The sequence below is a fragment of the Equus caballus genome, chromosome 13, assembly GCF_041296265.1.
Source record: "Equus caballus isolate H_3958 breed thoroughbred chromosome 13, TB-T2T, whole genome shotgun sequence".
Classification (NCBI taxonomy): domain Eukaryota; kingdom Metazoa; phylum Chordata; class Mammalia; order Perissodactyla; family Equidae; genus Equus; species Equus caballus.
The window spans coordinates 36,738,837-36,758,567 of NC_091696.1; the positions used below are offsets into that span (position 1 = coordinate 36,738,837).

Here is a 19,731-nt window from a genome sequence, read left to right on the forward strand (position 1 = left end):
CTGGTTCAGATCCTGGGCTTGGATGTGGCACCACTGATCAAGCCCTGCTGAGGCAGCATCCCACATAGCACAACCAGAGGCACTCACAACTAGAATATACAACTATGTACTGGGGGGTTTTAGGGAGAACAAGGAAAAAAAAAAGATTGGCAACAGATGTTAGCTCAGGTGCGAATCTTTACAAAAAAAGAATTCCCGTTAATATTTTTTCATTCTTTTACAAATAAAAGGCAAAGAGAATTTTACTATTTTGATATCCTCAATGCCATTGTTAAATGTCTAATGAAAATTGCCCTTGTATATGTACCAACAGAGAGATTTTTCAGATGGTCACATCTGTCCAGGGGAGGTTAGGTAGATACCTCAATAGCCATCTTCTGCGTTAACAAATATTGCCATTGCTCTGTCAATTTATCTAAAACTGGCTTGTTTTTTTTTTTTGTTTTCTCCCCAAAGCCCCCTGGTACATAGTTGTGTATTTTTAGTTGTGGGTCCTTCCAGTTCTGGCATGTGGGACGCCACCCCAGGATGGTCTGATGAGCAGTGCCATGTCCACGCCCAGGACTCCAACCGGCGAAACCCTGGGCCACCGAAGCAGAGTGCGCGAACTTAACCACTCTGCCATGGGGCCAGCCCCTAAAACTGGCTTTTTTTTTTTTTTTTTTGGAGGAAGATTAGCCCTGAGCTAACTGCTGCCAATCCTCCTCTTTTCACTGAATAAGACTGGCTCTGAGCTAACATCCATGCCCATCTTCCTCTACTTTATATGTGGGACACCTACCACAGCATGGTGTGCCAAGCAGTGCCATGTCCGCACCAGGGATCCGAACCAGTGAATCCTGGGCTGCCGAAGCAGAACATGCACACTTAACCGCTGTGCCACCGGGCTGGCCCCTAAAACTGGCTTTTTTGAAGCCACTCATATGATTACTGGCTTTAGAAAAGACTGCAGAGCAAGTTGGGATCTTGAGGATATGCCTTTGTAAAGTGAGCTTAGTTCTGATTTAAAACAAGTCTTAATTTAAGATTTGAAACAAATCTTAATAGGATTTTGGATTTGAGTACATTGCATTTCACTTGGTATTCTACTTGATTTGAATGCAGTAAATAATCATCTCAAGAGATCTTTATTTGAATTCTATGCAGTAAAATAGCTGTTCTCCATTTCTAGTCAATCAGTAAGTGAAGATAAACTCCATTAGCTGTTGCTCACTGCTTTTCCCCCCACACTTCCCTTCCATATGCCTATAACTGACTTGACAGTATCACTCTTAGCTGTGTTGGTTTGATTTTTCAACAGCTGGTGCCAGCTTTTTCACCAAAACCAACTGAACAACGTGGTGGTTTTTGTACTGCAGGGAATGAGTCAGCTACACTTTTACAAGTTCTATTTGGAGTTTGGATTTCTCCGAAAGGCATTCAGACACGTAAGTTAAGAAAACTTTGTATGAGGGCCTGAGTCAGGTCCTCCCACCCAGAGACTAGTGCACATGTCTCAAACCGTGCTCCTTGACAACCAGATTGAACAAGCAATAAGGGTTGTAGAAAGCAGAAAAGGCTAAGATTCAGAGACCTCATGTTGAGGTTAGATTTGTCTCTCATTTTCTTTGGTAATCTAGTCAAAGCGCTTGTTCCCAGATTGTGGTCTGTAGTTCACAGGTTGATATTTTATTTGGGCCATGGTATTTTCAAAGATTGTAAAATTTGCATAAAGTCTGTTTTTCTGCCTCTCTTGACAACATCACAAAATTGAGCACCCTTAGAACAGTGTCTGGAGCCTAATAGCAGCTGTCCTTTTTAGAAGAGGCGTATGCTCTCCATTTTCCCATTGTCTCCTCCATTCCTTATTGAACTGTTTCATCCATTTACCCCTAAGGATATTTGAGTTGGTGACTCCTAATTTAATCTCCCTATGTCTCCAGTTTTCGTTTTTGCTTTCATTTATTGAACACTAGCTGCATGCATCATCTTTAATTCTAACTATAGTCCTATAAGAGATAGATACTTTTTTTATTCCCATTTTATACATAAGGAAACTGAGTAACTTTGCATAAGTTACAGCTACTAAGTGGTGGAGCTAGAACTTAAGCCCAGGTGAGCCTGAGGCTGGAGCTCTCAGTCTCTTTGCCGTGTCATCTGTTTGCTGTTTACTGAGGTAGTAGATATGGAAGTGCTTTGAAAAATGCAAGGGACTTTCCTTTTCTAAGTTATACATTTCTGTAATGTTGGGTTTGTTTTTTTTTTTACAATGTGTAGTCAGAGAAGCAAAATTTCTGGAGTGGGATAAATGTGGCTTCACTCTCCTATTCACCTTTACACATTAAGGAAACAGTCCTCATTTTAGAATGCAAACAGTTAAGGTCCACAACTTTCATAGCACTGAGCTGACCATTAAAGTCCAGATCTTTGACAGTATTTTAACTGCTTCTAAGCATTTGTAAAAACCTGTTACATCTTTTCAGAAATTCCGCTTGCCTCCTCCATCATCTGACTTTCTAGCTGATATCATTGGGCTGCAAAAGAAACAAACCACTGGGGATCCCTCCAAGATGATGCAAGGTATGGCTGTGACCCTGCTTTCTAAATGATTTGCTCATTCTAAAGGTGTTATGGATACGCTTGTAAGTAGGTTTATCAGTCAAGTTTACTCCTGCAAGCAACAAAACTCAATTCTAACTAAGTTAAGCAGAAAAACAGTTTTTTTGTTTTAAAGAAAAAATAGGTAAGTACCCAGGAGATTAAACAGCAGAAACCATAGCCAAGGTTTATGCCTCAGAAACCATCTGGTTAGATTAGAGAGCTCAGGCTGCCCAGAGATATCATTGACATTGGACTCTTATGAATTACTGTGAATAATTTTTAAACTGTCACTGGGTCTTTGTACTCAAAAGTATACAAATGGGAAGGAAGATCTCGCCTTTGATTAAGGTAAGGGACACCCACTAGTACTACTCATAGTGGGGAATAAGCCCTGAGATTTAGATGCTGGCCAGCTAAAAGACAAATATCCAGGATAGCAGTGTTTTTCAAACTGTAGGTTGTGTCCCAATAGCAAGTAATAGTTAACCTTCTATTTTTGGCGGGGAAGGACGTGAATGAGAGTAGAAAAGACCTTGTCAGAGTTCATTGCACAGAGAAAGGTAAATATCGTTCAGTGATGCTCTTCTTCTGTTCAGAAATAATTAAATAATTGAAGAGTTGCACTGAGGAGTTGTGAAAAAAGTGGTGAGGAGTAACCAGTGATTCCTTCCCATCTCCTTCAGGCCTGACCTTTCCATTGTTCCCCTCTCCTTCCAACAGATGCCTGTATCTGACCTGCAGCTGTGTTTCATTTGACCTGCACTATATTGTAAACATCTTTGAGTAAATCACAGAATAGTTGTTGTGAGATTCAAAGTTCGTGTAAGGACATCGAGTTATAAAAGAAAACATATGGTCAGGAAAAAGAAATTTGATATGGCTGAAGAGGAGTATAGATTGTTGGGGATGATTGTGGCAGGTGGTGGAGAATAAGACAAGGTAGTAGTGAGAGATGAGGCTGAGAGGTACGTTACAGCTCTGTCCTGCAGGCTGTAAATGCCATGCTAAGGACTTTGGATTTTATTCTGTAGGCATTGAGGAGCCAGAGGGTTATGGCTAGTTCTCTGTCCTCTTAAGGATTTTGCTTTGTTTTCCCATCCTAAATACCCAAGTCCCCCAGGCATAGTCCATAGCACTCTGATCTTCAACTCAGTCTTTCCTTTGGAATATTCATCTATTCTTCCCAATTTTACATATCACTCTTTTATGGATAACTCCTATATCTTTGTCTCTAGATCTGATATCCCAGATTCCAGGCCTGCATTTTCAGTTGCCTGCTGGATGTTATTACTTGGATATTCCACTGTTTCCTCAATCATAACAGCTAAAAGTATTGTTCCGTCTCTAAATAACAGACTCCCATCTTCAAATTGCCCTTGCTGTGGTACCATTTTTCTGTAATACACCAATTTTGAATTTTGGCTCCCCATACCCAGTGTGCATGGTTCATTCCCTTTGCTCCTATGAATCTCTATTCAGATGTCACTTTGTTAGAGACCTTCCCTGATCATAAAATATATGACAGTAACCCTTTTCTTGCTCCAGCACTCCATCTCTTCTTTTCTCTACTTTACTTTTTTTCCATAGTCCTTTTATCCTCGCCTGATATATTATATATTTGTTTGTTTCTTGTCCATCTTCCCAACTAGGATTTAAGTTCCATGGAGAATTTTGTTGATTTTGTTCACTGGGGAGTCTGTTGTGGCTAGGACAATGCCAGGCGTATAATAAGTACTCAGTAAATAATTTGTTCATTGAATTGAATTATTCTGTCACTGCTGTACCAGTTTTTCTTGTGTAATGTTTCTTTCATGTTTTCTCCTTTCCTCCATCCCTTCTACCACCTTAATCCAGACTCTAATCTTTTTTTTTTTTTTTTTTTTTGCCAGAATTACTGCAAAACCTTCTCATTTCTCTCTCTACTCCATTTTCTTCATATCTTTCAGGTTGATCTTTCTTAAAATACTGTTTGGTTATGCCATTTCCCTTCTCAGAAACTTTCTGTTGCTCCCATTATGTGTTGAAGGATGGACTAAAGTCCAAACTCTTGAGCCTGGCATTCACAGTGGTCTGCAACTCACTTTTATCCTCCTCTCTCAACTTTGTTTTCTACACTGCTGTCCTACATAGACCTTTTTTTCTGCACGACTGGTCTAGTCACTGCCATACCAAGTTTGCTTTGTACATTTCTGACTTACCTGGAATGCCCTCTTTTCTACTTATGATACTGTGGCTCTTTTGGTTGCAAGGACCAGATACTCATTCAGACCAGTTTGTGAGAGGGATATTATTTGAAGGATGCACGTGGACTAGAAAGCCATCAGGAATCTAAATGCTTCTAATGAAGAGCTATTCTCCTTCGCTTTCGTGGCATCTTCTCTGTTTTCTGTTCTCTTCTAACTCATCAATTCTCTGTATTTCCTAGTTCAGTTCTGGAAACAAACAGTCTGATCAGTTTAGCTAATTACGTCGACCCTTTCTAGCGTATCTTGACAAGAAATATCAAGTCACTGGTCAGGTGAGTCTTTCTTAATCCAGGCCCCAACTCATAATCCAATCAGTGACTACCCCTATTAAAAGAACAGGCTGGTGCTTGAGTAAGTGGCTAGGGGTCGAATAGATTTAGCTAGACTGGGCTATTAGGAGTGCAGGCACTGTAATGGATAGGCCTAATACACCAGCTATCTTAATTCTGCCTTTGTTCAAGACTCAGCTAATCTTTTCTCTCTTGAACCTTCTCTGACCACCCCACCAGTGTATTCTTCTTCCTTTCCCTTTTATAGCTTTTATTATTATGACCCATTTGGGACTTATTTTCTCTTTGTGTTCCTATAACTGTGTTAGAGTGCAAGCTCCTTAAAAGTTGGGGTTGGGTCTTATATATCTTTTGATCTTCACTGTGCTTACCCTACACAACATGAAAAGACGTGTCTTCTGAGGTCTCTTAAACACACATTCTAATGTATATTTGGTTGTCCTCCTTGTTTCAGGGTCTTTACCTTCTGCCAGTTCAGAAGTCACCATCAACCTGCAGAATGACCCCATCATTCAAAAGTATGGCTTTAAGAAAGTGGGCTTGACCAGATGCCTTCTCACAAAGGAGGAAATGAAAACATTTCACTTTCCATTACAAGGTTGGTCTTGATTGAATCTGATGTTGGTAACAATGTAAGAATATCTGGAAGTTTATTTAAAAATATTACTGTTAAAAAAAAAATTACTGTTGAAAGTTCATTTTTTTGGCTGCTTTCCAAGTGACCTATTCCATCTTCTGTTCATCAGGAAATATTTTAATTGCAGTATTTCCTCAAGTGTGGGATGTGTACCATGATAGGTAAAGTGATGATTTTAGGTAGAACATGAACATGACCGTAAATAGCATTGAAATATTTAGTGAGAAAGTTATTCCCTTTTCAGTTTTCTTTCATTCCTTCTTAATATATTAAAAAGAAGTCAATATGTCTAACATTTCAGCACTTCTCCAGTACTTCTGATCCTCCTCCCACCCCACCTTCGTTTTCTTTAAGGAACAGAACAGGTCTGGGCTCAGAGACTTGGTCAGTTGTGTAACATAAACTTAATAAAAATGCTTTGATTTCATTTTATTTTGTTTATTACCTCTTAATCACAGCAGTGTTGTTAAATTGCCTTTTTTTAAAAAAAAAAAAAGCTCTATTGAGATATAATTAACCTACCATGTAGTTCACCCATTTTAAAGTATACAATTCAGTAGTTTTTATGTTTGCAGTTTTACAACCATCACCACAGTCAATTTTAGGACACCTTTATCACCCCAAAAGAAAACCCGTACTATCGTTTACCCCCAACACCCTTAGCCCTAGGCAACCACTAATCTACTTTCTGTCTATAGATTTATCTCTTGTGGATATTTCATATAAATGGAATCATACAATATGTGGTCTTTTGTAGCTGGTTTCTTTCACTTAGCATAAAGTTTCCAAGGTTCATCCATGTTGCAGCATGGATCAGCACTTCATTTATTTTCATTCTAATGATATTCCACGTATGGGTATACAATATTTTATTTATCCATTCATCAGTTAGTGGACATTTGAGTTGTTTCCACTTTTTGGCTGTTATGAATAATGCTGCTGTAAACATTCAAGTACAAGTTTTTGTGTGGACATGTTTTCATTTTTGGGGGGTATATACCTAGGAGTGGAATTGCTGGGTTATGTGTAACTCTTTGTTTAACTTTGTGAGGAACTGCCAGACTGTTTTTCAAAGCAGCCGTACCATTTTACATTCCCTTCAGCAGTGTATAAGGGTTCTAGTTTCTGTATATCCTCACCAGCACTTGTGATTCTCTGTCTTTTTGATTATACTCATCCTAGTGGGTGTAAAGTAGTATCTCATTCTGATTTTGATTTGCATTTCTCTGATGGCTAATGATGTTGAGCATCTTTTCATATGCTTATTGGCCATTTGTATATCTTTTCAGATCCTTTGTCCCGTTTTTTAATTGAGCTGTCTTTTTCATTATTGTGTTATTGGATATATAAATTTCCTTTTAAAATAGATTTACTTAAGTGGAAAAACTTATCTGTAAAATGGAGTTAATAGTTCATATATCATAGGGTTGCCCTGAGGATTAGATGAGTTAATGTACAAAAGGTGCTTAGTATGGTCCCTGGCACATAGTGCTTAAAAAAAGGGTTTTTTTTGTTATTATTGCCACTAATAATGTAGATAAGGAGAACAGCCAGTATAATGTCTCCCAGATTTAAGGATGCCTCTCTTTTCATTTCTAGACCATATTTTGATTCAGTTGTAAACAGTTGGAAATTTCAGGGCACTGTGACATAGAAACTGGTCAGAGCTTTTCATACTCCCCTTTGTTTCTTTTAAACAACATCTACGTATTTACCTTTACTGTTTCAGCCTCCGTCTGACAGTGGGAATCTTCAACGATTCAAACACTTTTGGGCCTCTGAGCTGAATGTGCCTGGTTATTACTTAGGGTACACAACTGAGAGGGAACCCTAAGCCTATAGCTGAGCCTCTGTAGGGATTTTTTCAGTCTATGATTTCAGAAAATGCAGGCATGTTTCTGAGCAGAGATCTCAGAGAAATCTCAAGGGTAGAGTTGGGTGCATGGGTGCACATGATGAATGTTATTTAAACTTTGCCTATAGTGAGATCCTTTGAGATCTCTACTAAGGTGAATCTCATTCCTACTTTCTCTTGCTTTATTTAGGAAAGAAAGATGCCATATACAGTCATCTGCATACTTTATTCATCATCTCTTAGTGCCTACATGGAAAAGGTCCGATGACTTTGGATTTAGCCACAATTTAGCTATAATCTCTTTTCTCATAAGGAGGACAAATTGTTACTTGGTAACTGCCAGGAAGTCCAGGCCTTAGGATCTCCTATAACAGCAGCCTACATTATTTTCCCAGAATATAAAAATAAGTGGATGGAGATTAGAACCATCTCTGGTTCTAAGGGCAAATATTTTGTTCCTTTTCCTCCTAGATTTTCCTGACTGTGAGAACTTCGTACCTACCAAATGTAATGGTTCTATAACAGAAAGCAGTCCTCTCTTTGGACTTGACTGTGAAATGGTAAGTACTACTTTTGATTTTTTCACCTGGAGTGTTGCAAACTAGGGTCTAATAGAAGATGGTTTCTTGAGTCTAGTGCATCGAGGAACCAGTACATTCAGTTCCAATATTCAAGTAACTGAAAGTAGACCCTCTTACGTTTTAGAAAACTTGCATCTATGCTTTAGGATGAAGAATAAATATCACATAAGTTTTCTAATTAGTTGCTATGTTTAATCAACTTTTTGTACGACTCTAGAAATATTTCTGTTTTGTTTTTTTTTGCTGGAGAAGATTAGCCCTGAGCTAACATCTGTTGCCAATCTTCCTTTTTTTGCTTGAGGAAGATTAGCCCTGAGCTAACACCTGTGCCAGTCTTCCTCCACTTTTTTTATATGTGGGTTGCCACCACAGCATGGCTGATGAGTAGTGTAGGTCTGTGCCCGGGATCCGAACCTGTGAACCCCAGCTACTGAAGCAGAGTGTGCCGAACTTAACCACTATGCTATGGAGCCAGCCCCAGTCCTTCTGTCTTCTGAACAGTGTTTTGTTGTTCCCTTGAAAACTTTGCCTCAATTACCATTGGTTTGTTTTAGGTTTACACATTTAAGATCAGAAGTAGGATTTTCCTGCTTAAGCTCCCTGTGTGTTTTACTTTGTCTAATTAGTAAATCTCCTTTCAAAGACAGTGCATCCTCTCTCACTTAGTACTCAGGCAACAGTTTCTCAATTCTTAACAGAGTGGCTAAGAGCTAATGTTTTGAAGTCTGTCATATCAGGGTGTGTATCTTGGCCTTGCCTGCTAGTGGCCATGTCACCTTAAACAAATTCCCTAACCTCTCTCAGTCTCAGCTTCTCCCTCTTTGTTGTGGGGACAATAATAACCTCATTGAGTTATTATGAGGTTGTATATATAAAATGCTTAGTACTGCATTAGATGATAATAGACTGTGCTAATAAAAATTACTTATTAGTAGCACTTAGCATAATACTGGAAAGTAGTACACACTCAGTAAAAGGTACAGGATTGATGTTATTATTTCCACTTATCTTCCTTCAGTACATCCTTCCCAGAGAAATTGTACTGTTGGTTACCTTAAGCGTGATGTTCCACAGCCTGCCTAGCTTTAATTTCATTCATATTGGATCCTCTAGTCAGTAAAAGACTGTGCCATGGTCACAGAGATCCCAGTAGATTAGGGTAGATGGCAGTTGACATAGTCTGAATAATGAGAGGAAGCAAGAGCTGCTGCAGTTCAGCAGCCTGACTATGTCCTGGTCTTTCAGTGCCTCACATCAAAGGGGAGAGAACTAACACGCATCTCACTGGTTGCTGAAGGAGGCTGCTGTGTTATGGATGAACTTGTTAAACCTGACAACAGGATTCTGGACTACCTCACCAGGTATTTTTCACCTTGCCTTCAGCTTTTCCTCATTCTCATGGAACGAGACTTAACAGGAATAACCTGTAGATTCTGTTTAGTTAGGTGTTATCTACTTATATATTATCAAAGAAAAGGCTGGGGCACCACAACTGTAAATTTTAATACTAAAATTGCTCTTATTCTTCTTGCTGTCCAATCTTCCTGTGACTTTAGGTCAGCAGACTGTTAACTTCCTTGTGATAGAATCTCCTAATTGTAATCATTATCTAGCAACTGCCAAACAACTAGAGCTTTGCTCTCTGATAAGACCACATAAATCTGCATATCATCATTTGGCAGGCAAATGATGTTAGAGCTTAATCTGCCTTGACCTCAAAAAACAAAACAAAACTAAGTTTCTCCATAACAGAAATTTGAAGCTCAAAAATTTTAGTCTGTCTTTCCAAAGATTAGCATGTAATTTCAGAATGTATACACTACAGTGATTAGGCAAAGAAAAGCCAGTGAAACATTAGTATTTCTGCCTGTTGAAATTGCACCAATAGATTCATGCTTACTTAGGCACAGAGCTGCCATGATAGTGATACTGTCCTATTAACAGACATGATGATTTGACAGTATTCCTAAGGAACAGTCAGGTGTGGCAAAGGTGAATGTATAAGTGTGTTTGTCACAGTATTGCAAAAATATGGGACTATAAATATCTGAAAGTAGGGAATTGTTTAAAATATGTTATATACATATAATGGAATATTTTGTAACCATTTAAAAGGATGTGCTGACAGATAAAGACAATCTCTGTATGACTCCACTTATATGTGGAAGTTAAACATGTAGACAAAGAGAACAGACTAGTGGTTACCAGGGGAAAAGGGGGATGGGGGTGGGCACAAGGGGTGAAGGGTGCACCTACAACATGACTGACAAACAATAGTATACAACTGAAATTTCACAAGGTTGTAAACTATCATAATCTTAATAAAAAGTAAAAAAAAAAAAGATGTGCTGAAATAGATTACTGGTATGAAAACTTGTTCATGATATATGACAAATGATAAGGTCATGTTATAAAGTAGCATATGCATTATGATTACATTTTTTATAATAATGAAATACACATGAGTATATCTCAAAAATATGAAAGCATATTTACTAAAATGTAAAAAGCAGTAATCCCTGGTTGGTGAGATTATGGGTAAGTTTTAATTTCCTCTTTGCTTATTTGTATTTTCAGTGTCTCTACACTGAGCATACATTAATTTTTTAAAATATTCTTTTTGAAATGATTTTCCAGGGAGGAAAACTTATTAGTATAGTGGCTTGTCCATCTCTTTTTTTTACTGAAAGTTTCTCAGGAATCACGAAGAAAATTCTTAACCCAGTGACAACCAGACTCAAAGATGTACAGAGACAGTTAAAAGCACTGCTTCCTCCTGATGCTGTGTTAGTGGGCCACTCCTTAGACTTCGATCTCAGAGCACTGAAAGTGAGTATCTAATTGAAGACTTGGTTTTTCTAGTATATATGCCTGCTCCATTTCTCTCAAATCTAAAGCCGTGAGCTTTTCTATCCTTCAGCCCTCTTGTTTTTGTTTTTCCTTTAGCATAGGATGCTACTCATTCTATTCTCTTTCCTCCTCAGATGATACATCCATATGTTATTGATACATCATTGCTTTATGTCAGAGAGCAGGGCAGAAGATTTAAGCTAAAGTTCTTAGCCAAAGCTATTTTGGGGTAGGTTTGTTTGCATATTATAATATTGTCCTGAGAAATTGCACATAAGTTAGCATATAGTATCTTATTTAGTGCATATTGCAAAATTGAGGGTCTCTGTTCTCCATCTTAGTTTGTAAACATTATTCCTTTAATTGCTTATGAATCCTGGCATCCTAACTCCAGAGAAGGATAACTGAGAAATGAAGAAATTGTGGTAATATAAAAAAAGGTTTACATTCACAGCTGAGGGTTGATGGATAGAACTGGTCAGGGAGGGGCAGAAAACTTAACCCAAATTTCAAAACATAACATTCTTACATTGAATGTATCCTATCATGTACAAACACATATGTGTAAAGATGTTTATTATAGTATGGTTTAAAGTATCCCAAAAAACTACAGATATTCTACGGGACTGGTTAATAAATTATGGTTATCTGTATTATTGAATACTTTGTTATTGTTGTTCAAAAGAATGTGACAAATCTGTATATGCTCATAAGGAAACCTCTCTAAGATACTATGGAGAATAAAATGGAGATGCAGAACAAGATCTGTATATGCCTAGATTATCAATATGATGTAAATTTGATTTAGATATATCTAAGACATAAATGTAGGAGTTTTTTAAAAACAACCAAGAAAGGATTTAAGTACATATAGACAGTTGTATATGAATAGGAAATTTCTGGAGAGTAACTTAGTAAACAATGGTTGCATCTAAGAAAATGAGACATGGAGTTGGCTGGGGAGTGGGCCAGAGACTTTATTGGGTAACCTTTTGTCCAGATGATATGCATGCTGTAGATGAAGCTATTCTTGATTGTTTTACGTCCTCAGTACCTCTCTCAGGTCCTGGCATTTAGGAATAAAGGAATCTTGAGTATTGTGATGCAAATATGATTATCGAAATGCTGAAATTTTACATGTAACCAGGATATTTGAGGTGGCTGAAAGAACCTATCATTAAAATACTCCCAGGTATGTCAATTTTATTTTGACTTTCCAGGAAGGATATACAGTGTCCAGATAGGCTTGGTCATGATGCCACAGAAGATGCTAGAACAACCCTTGAATTGGCTCGATATTTCCTTAAGTATGGCCCGAAGAAGGTTAGTATCTTTAACCTGTGTGTTTTGCCTTTCTTAAAATTATGGGACTAAAACAGATAATCACGGACCACCATCTCCTGTTATTACCTTTTTTAACAAAAATGGGAGTATAGTTCAAACTGAGCGTGTATTGGAATTAAGTCTTGTATCACTCGCATAATGTAGTGGTTAAGTATGTAGTCTCTGAGGTTGGACCTCCATGTTTTTAAATACTCTGCTATGTCTAGTGATAAGATCTAGGGTAATTTCTCTGAATAACTTGAGTTTCTAGATCTGTAAAATGGGAACACACTTCTCTGGGATATTGGTGAGGGTAAACGATGCCATGTATAACACTCTTAGCACAGTGCCTTGAATATATTAAGCACCATAACATGGTTTTGATTATTGTAGCTGATGCTAATACTGGTAATAATTATAAAAAATCTACATGGATTTTTGCTCTCTTGGGGTAGACACAGCATACCATTGTTGCAACAGCAGTTCAGTGGGTATAGATTAGAACAGCACAATAAGGGAGATGTTGAAGAGGACATAGTTTCTGACAGACCTTGTTATAATGTATTCTAACCTATTAGATTGTCCCATTGCATGATATATTCTGACTCCATTAGAAATAAATTGTTGCCCATGTAGAATAGTAAACAGCCAGAATAGTGTTTTGTGTCATGGTGGTAGAAAGACGTTCTAAAATATCTTATTGGGCATGTAAATAATGATAGCCACCATTCACTGAGATCTTACTTAAGAGTACTGTTTAAAATGCTTTATATACATTATCTTATCCTCATAGCAACCCTATGAGTTAACTATTATTATCGTCTCAATTTTATATGTAAGTGTCATGAGGTTTTGAAAGGCTAAATAACTTATCTAGGGTCCCACGGCCCTCAGAGGTGGAACCAGGATTCAAACCCATGTTTGTCAAATTCCAAAGCCTATCTTTGCTCTATTATAGGGGTTAGCAAACTTTTTCTGTAAAGGCCAAATAGTAAATGTTTTAGGCTTTACAGGCCATATTGTCTCTATCACAGCTACTCAACTTGCTATTGATGGTGCAAAAGCAGCCATAGCAGTATGCTGATGAATGAATGGGCAGAGCTTTGTTTCAATAAAATTTTACAAAAAACTTACTGGGCTGGACTTGACCTGAAGCCTAGAATATGCCAGCCTCTGCTCTAAACCGTTACATCAGAGGTTCTAAAAACTTAACTGGTCTCAGGATCCATTTATTCTCAGAGAGCTTTTGTTTATGTTGGTCATGTCTGTCAACATTTAGCATATTAGAAATGAAATATGAGAAAATCTTAGTGTTTATTAATTTGTTAAAAATATCCCCCAAAAAGCATTACGTTAACACAAAAAATATATTTTTATGGCAAAAAAAGCATTTTCAAAAAAATTTAGTGGGAAGAGTATCATTTTACATATTTTGCAAATCTCTTTAATATCTAGCTAGAAAGACAAATGACTTTCTCATATCTGCTTTGACATTCAGTCTGCTGTGTTATGTAGTTGGAGATGGGAATACCTCATGAAAGGGTCTCTGGAACCCCCAGGAGTTCTTGAATCACACTTTGATAACCCTGCATTCTCTTCTGCCACTTGATTTCAGTGAAAATTTCATCCCACTTGGTTAAAAACTAAGGAAATCTGAATTAAACTTAGACTTTAGTTAATAATATATCAATAATGGTTCGTTAATTACTAATCTAAGATATTAATAATAGTTGAAAATGGGAGTAGGGTATATGGGAACTCTGCATTATCTTTGTAATTTTTCTGTAAATTTGAAACAATTCTAAATAAAAAGTTTGTATCTGACTCTCTACGTCTTAATTCCCAAGTGATCTCCCATTTTATGAAAGAAGAATAAACTAGAATAGACTTTTCATGGTTTTGTATTAAACCAATAAAAAGTCTTTTTGATGTTGCCATAAAAGCCATTCTATCATTTCCAAAAATTGTATATTTGCAGAGAAATAAGTTTTAAGTAACTGACTATAGAATGAGTAATGAGGCAAAATTGCCATCTCTTTTCACATAGCCCTGCGTGGCCCTTTCCCATATTCATGTAACAACATCAGCTTCTGGTAACATTGCCTTTCTTGTCTGAGCAACCAGAACCCATCTCGTAACTCCTGAAGCCAGCCTGGGATTGTGGCAGTGGTCAAAGCCACTGTCTACAGAAGCAGAGAGCACCACTTGAGTGGGTTTTTATTGGATTTGTTTTTTGTATTTTATTTCTTAGCATCAAATGCTTTGCGAGAAATTAAGATGATTTTTACCAATTTATTTTCTTCAAGATTGCAGAACTAAATCTGGAGGCATTAGCCAGTCACCAAGAACTGCAAGCATCAGTCCAAGAGCAGAGAAATACAGCAGAAGTAGTTCAGCAGCCAAATACAAGGTAATATTTTTCACTTCTAAACAAAAGCAAAGACAAATGGAGAACCTAGTTTCTTATTTAAATAAAACCTGGGAATTTTTTTTCCCTCTTTTGAGTCTATTGAGAAAAGTTTACCAATTGCATGAGTAACATTCTTCCATCACAAAAACTATGGAGGGAAAAATGTCACCTTCTGCCCTAAATAGTATCTAATTATCTTTCTAATTTTCTGAATCTAGTGACTGGTCTTAAATGACTTCCTTTACAAAAAAGTAAGACATTGAAATTCATTGAACTAAATAGCAGTAGGGTAAATGATAGACTGGTGGGTATTTTGATTAGAAGAGTTATCTATAGCCTTCAGGTATTGCTCAGGTCAGGGAAAAAACAAAACAAAAAACAGGCTTAGAAGAGGTTTGTCTCCATGTCATAATAAATATATCACATCCTTAGATCTGGCCTAACCTTTGATAGAGAGCTTTGAGTGTGTTTCTTGTTTATCCTTCCTCCGTCTAGATATAGAGCAACCCTGTCCAATATGATTTCTACAATGGTGGAACTGTTCCATATCTGTGCTATCCAGTAAGGTCCACAAAACACAGTATAGTACATGTGACTAGTGCAATTAAGGAACTGAGTTTTAATTTAATTTTAATTTAAATAGCCACATGTTGCTAATGGCTATCATATTAGACAGTGCAAGTATAGTGGAAATAAATCTTGGGTTAGGGAAAACTGTTTTTCTTACCTTGATCTCTTCTACTTCTTCACAGTGTTTTAGAATGCTTGGACTCAGTGGGTCAGAAGCTCCTTTTCTTGACCCGGGAGGCAGATGCTAGTGAACTTTCTTCTTCCAGAAACTGTCAAACTGTTAAGTGCCTTTCAAATAAAGAGGTAAGTGATCTGCTGTGTCTTTGAAGGTTGCATTCAGAGCAGAGGGGAGTGTTGTCCTTTGCAACCCTTAGAAATGTCAAGGTTTTTTTCATCAGCATCCCTGGCTACCATTAGCAAGTCTGGCTTCTGTCTCACATCTTGTATGGAGCACTTTTAGTCTCAGTTACCCCATGGGAGTAGAACTGTCAGCTGCCAGTGTCTGCTTCCAGAGGCCAGCAGGCCTGTCACTTTGGCCTTGCACACCACTTTAAATTTCTGTTCTGTTTCTAGTTCATGGAGACACTTATCTTCGTTTTTAGCTTGATTATATCTTCTTGGTTTTCTCTTTTTATATTTTATCTATCTTTGCTGTTTGTGTACAGCAGAAGGGATGTATCAAAGCATGAACTTATCATCTTGTTCAAAAGGTCTGCATTTTTTTTAAACATTTTATTTGGAAATAATTTCAAACTTAGAGAAAACTTGCATGAACGGTGGGTCAGCTATATACCTTCTATCTAGATTCCTCTTCTGTTAACATTCTGCCCCATTTTCTTTATTATTTGTGTGTGTGTGTGTTGTGTTTGTGTGTGCTGCCACGGTCATACTCTCTCGCTGTTTCTTGCCCTGTCTTCCTCTATATGACATTTTATTTTCTAAACCATTTGAGAGTAAGCTGCGTATATCATGGCCCTTTACTCCTAGATACTTCAGTGTGTATTTCCTAAGAATAAAAATGTTCTCTTACATAACCACAGTAAACTTCAGTAAATTTGATATTGAAAAGCAGTACTTTTAATTTTTGTTGTATTCCAGTTTTCTTAGTTGACCCAATAATGTCCTTTAACATTTCCATTCAGAACAATATCCATACTAGGGTCACATGTTGCATTTAGTTGTCATGTCTTTTTAGTTTTCTGTAATCTAACCTTTGTTTTTAATGACATTAATATTTTTTGAGTAATACATGCTCCCCTCCCCCCTGATGCCCTGAATGTTTCTCATTTTGGGTTTGTGTGGTGTTTCCTCATGATTAGAATCATGTACATTCTTAGCCAGATTACACGTAAGTGATGTGTCCTTCTCAGGGTGTCATAGCCAGAGGCACATGTTGTCCATCTGTTCCTCTTTTGTGCTGTTTATTTTGATGACCTTAACAAGATGTCTGCTTTCTCTGCTGCAGAGGTACTTCCCCCCCCTTACTTCTAATAAGTAATATGTGAGGAGATAATTTAAGAACAGCAAATATCCTGCTTTTTATCAAATCTACCCCACCCCCCTTATATTTAGCAAAAACCGATGATTCTTACCTGAATCAGTCTTTACTGTGATGGTTGCACAGTGATGGTTTTCCAATTCTAGCACTTCCTCCATATTTACTAGTTGTTAACTCAGAGTTCAGGAGTCCTTCCATTATCTTATTTATTTTTCATTCATTCATTCATTCAGTGTGGACTTATGGATTCCTTTTTATTTCAATGGTTAATAATTTATGATTGTCCTAAATTGTTTTGATTTTCAAATTTCCCAGATTTGCTTAGTGATAGCCCCTTTTAAGCTAGCTGCCCTGTCCTTGTGACATACATTCATAATTCTTTTGACCATTTTCTTTCTTTCTGGCACAAGAGATTTAGGTTTATCCTGGTATTAGAAACCAAGAGCTGAGTGCTGGATGTACATATTACTATGGGGTGTCTTTGCTTCTAGACCCTTAAAGCAGACAGTTAGGAAATATATACAGGTAGATATACATGCATACACACATACACATATATATAAATTTATATGTACACTCATACATATTTTAGAAATCGTGTCTATACAGGGTTCTTCATTGCTTTTTCCTCATTGCATATTTGTATCTCCTTTTATCCACTGTGGTAACATTGGCTCCCAACAACATCAGCATTTACTCATTTGCTGAAACCTAAACTGCGTGCAAAATAGTTTTAGAATTGATGCAGGGGCTGGCCCTGTGGCCAAGTGGTTAAGTTCACATGCTCTGCTTCGGCAGCCCAGGGTTTCACTGGTTCAGATCCTGGGCGCAGACATGGCACTGCTCATCAGGCCATACTGAGGTGGTGTCCCACATAGCACAGCCAGAAGGACCTACAACTAGAATATAGAATTATGTACTGGGGGGACTTTGGGGAGGAGGAGAAGAAGAAGAAGAAGAAGAAGAAAAAAAAAAGATGCACCCAAATCACTATAGAATGAGTTTATAATTTGGTCTTCAGTTCTACTCTCCTCCCTAGCCCCCACCGCATCTACAAATGAGAGTATTGGGTATATGCATATTTTATTTCTAAGTTAAGTTGGATTTTCTTTTTCTCTCTTCTTCAAATTAGCTGTGTTATGCATTTAAAAGACAGTTGGGTCCATTTGTTTGTTTGCTTTCAGTTTTAATTTTTTTCCTCTCTTCCATCCTTGTTAATTTATTTTTTGAATCTATAGGACATTAACTTGGTTCCAAAGGCTAAACTACAAAAAAGTATGCTCAGAGAAGTGTCATTCCTTCTCCTATCTCATTTTTAAATTTTTTGTTGTTGTTAAAATTTTAGGAGTTCCTTATATATTGTGGATCTTAACTCCTTATCAGATATATGATTTGTAAACATTTTCTCTCATTCTGTAGGTTTGCCTTTTCATTCTGCTGATTGTGTCTTTTGATGAACAAAAAATGTTAAAGTCCCATTTGTCTATTTTTGCCTTTGTTGCCTGTGCTTTGGATGTCGTACCCAAGAAATCTTTGCCAAATCCAATGTTTTTGTCTAGGAGTTCCATGGTTTTGGATCTTACATTTAGGTCTTTAATCCATTTTAAGTTAACTTTTGTATATTTTATAAGATAAGCTTCCAATCCCCCTTTTTCATTTGGATATCCAGTTTTCCCAGTACTGTTTTGTTGAAACGACTATCCTTTTCACATTGAATGCTCTTTGCAATCTTGTCAAACATCATTTGACCATATATGCAAGGTTTTATTTCTGAACTCTATTCTGTTCCATTGGTCTATATGTCTGTTTTTGTGTTAGCAACAACATTGTTTTGATTACTGTAGCTTTGTAATATGTTTTGAAATCAGGAAGTTTGTATCCTCGGAGTTTGGTCTTCTTTTTCAAGATTATTTTGGCTATTTGGAGTCCTTTGAGATTCCATATAAATTTTAGGATGATTTTTTTCTATTTCTACAAAGAATGACAGGATTTTAATAGACATTGCATTGAATCTGTAGATCACTTTGGGTACTATTGACATCTAAACAGTATTGTGTTCCAGTCCATGAATATTGGAATATTTCCATTTACTTGTGTCTTCTTTAATTTCTTTCAGCAGTGTTTCATAGTTTTTACTGTACAAATGTTTTACGTCCTTAGGTTTTTTCCTACGTATTTTATCCTTTTTGGATGCTATTGTAAATGAGATTTTCTTCTTTAATTTCCTTTTCCAGTTGTTCATTGTTAGTATATAGAAACACAACTAATTTTCGTGTGTTGATTTTGTATCCTTCAACTTTGCTGAATTCATTTATTCATTCTAAGTGTTTTTGTAGACTCTCTAGGGTTTTCTACATATCATATGTGAATAGAGAGAATTTTACTTCTTCCCCTCCAGTTTGGATGCCTTTTATTTCTTTGTCTTGCCTAATTACTTTCGCTAGATCTCTCAATACTATTTTTTTTTTCTGCTTTTATCTCCCCAAGCCGCCCCCCGCCACCATACACAGTTGTATATCTTAGTTGCAGGTCCTTCTAGTTGTGGGATGTGGGACGCCGCCTCAACATGGCCTGACGAGCAGTGCCATGTCCGCGCCCAGGATCCGAACCCTGGGCCACCGCAGCGGAGCGCGCAAACCTAACCACTCGGCCACGGAGCTGGCCCCAATACTATGTTGAATAGAGGTGGCAAGAGCAGACATCCTTGTTCCGGATCTTAGAGAAAAAGCTTTTTGGTCTTTCGCCTTTGAGCGTGGATGTTAGCTGTGGGCTTTTCATATAAGGCCTTTATTAGTTGAGTGTGTGTTTGTTTCTAGTTTGTTGAGTGTTTTTATCATGAAAGAGTGTTGAAGCTTGTCAAATGTTTTTTCTGCATCAATTGAGATGATGAT

The 19,731-nt window shown here is 37.3% G+C and overlaps 1 protein-coding gene across 4 annotated transcripts in view; it reads left to right on the forward strand.

Annotated features, from left to right (window-relative positions):
* REXO5 (RNA exonuclease 5) overlaps positions 1-19,731 on the forward strand; it is a 692,166-nt gene that overhangs the window by 661,114 nt on the left and 11,321 nt on the right. For 3 of the 4 annotated variants that reach the window (XR_011424215.1, XM_070230557.1, XM_023655005.2), the window contains 10 exons: positions 1,301-1,427; positions 2,463-2,559; positions 5,571-5,714; positions 8,080-8,168; positions 9,435-9,550; positions 10,880-11,018; positions 11,174-11,268; positions 12,260-12,362; positions 14,669-14,772; positions 15,525-15,645. Coding sequence is in view for 3 of the 4 variants with exons in the window: in XM_070230557.1 (XP_070086658.1) it covers positions 1,301-1,427; positions 2,463-2,559; positions 5,571-5,714; positions 8,080-8,168; positions 9,435-9,550; positions 10,880-11,018; positions 11,174-11,268; positions 12,260-12,362; positions 14,669-14,772; positions 15,525-15,645 (1,135 nt within the window). In the remaining variant the exon portion in view is untranslated. Of the gene's footprint in view, positions 1-1,300; positions 1,428-2,462; positions 2,560-5,570; positions 5,715-8,079; positions 8,169-9,434; positions 9,551-10,879; positions 11,019-11,173; positions 11,269-12,259; positions 12,384-14,668; positions 14,773-15,524; positions 15,646-19,731 lie in introns of all 4 variants that reach the window. The other variant, NM_001163963.1, reaches the window with a different exon arrangement.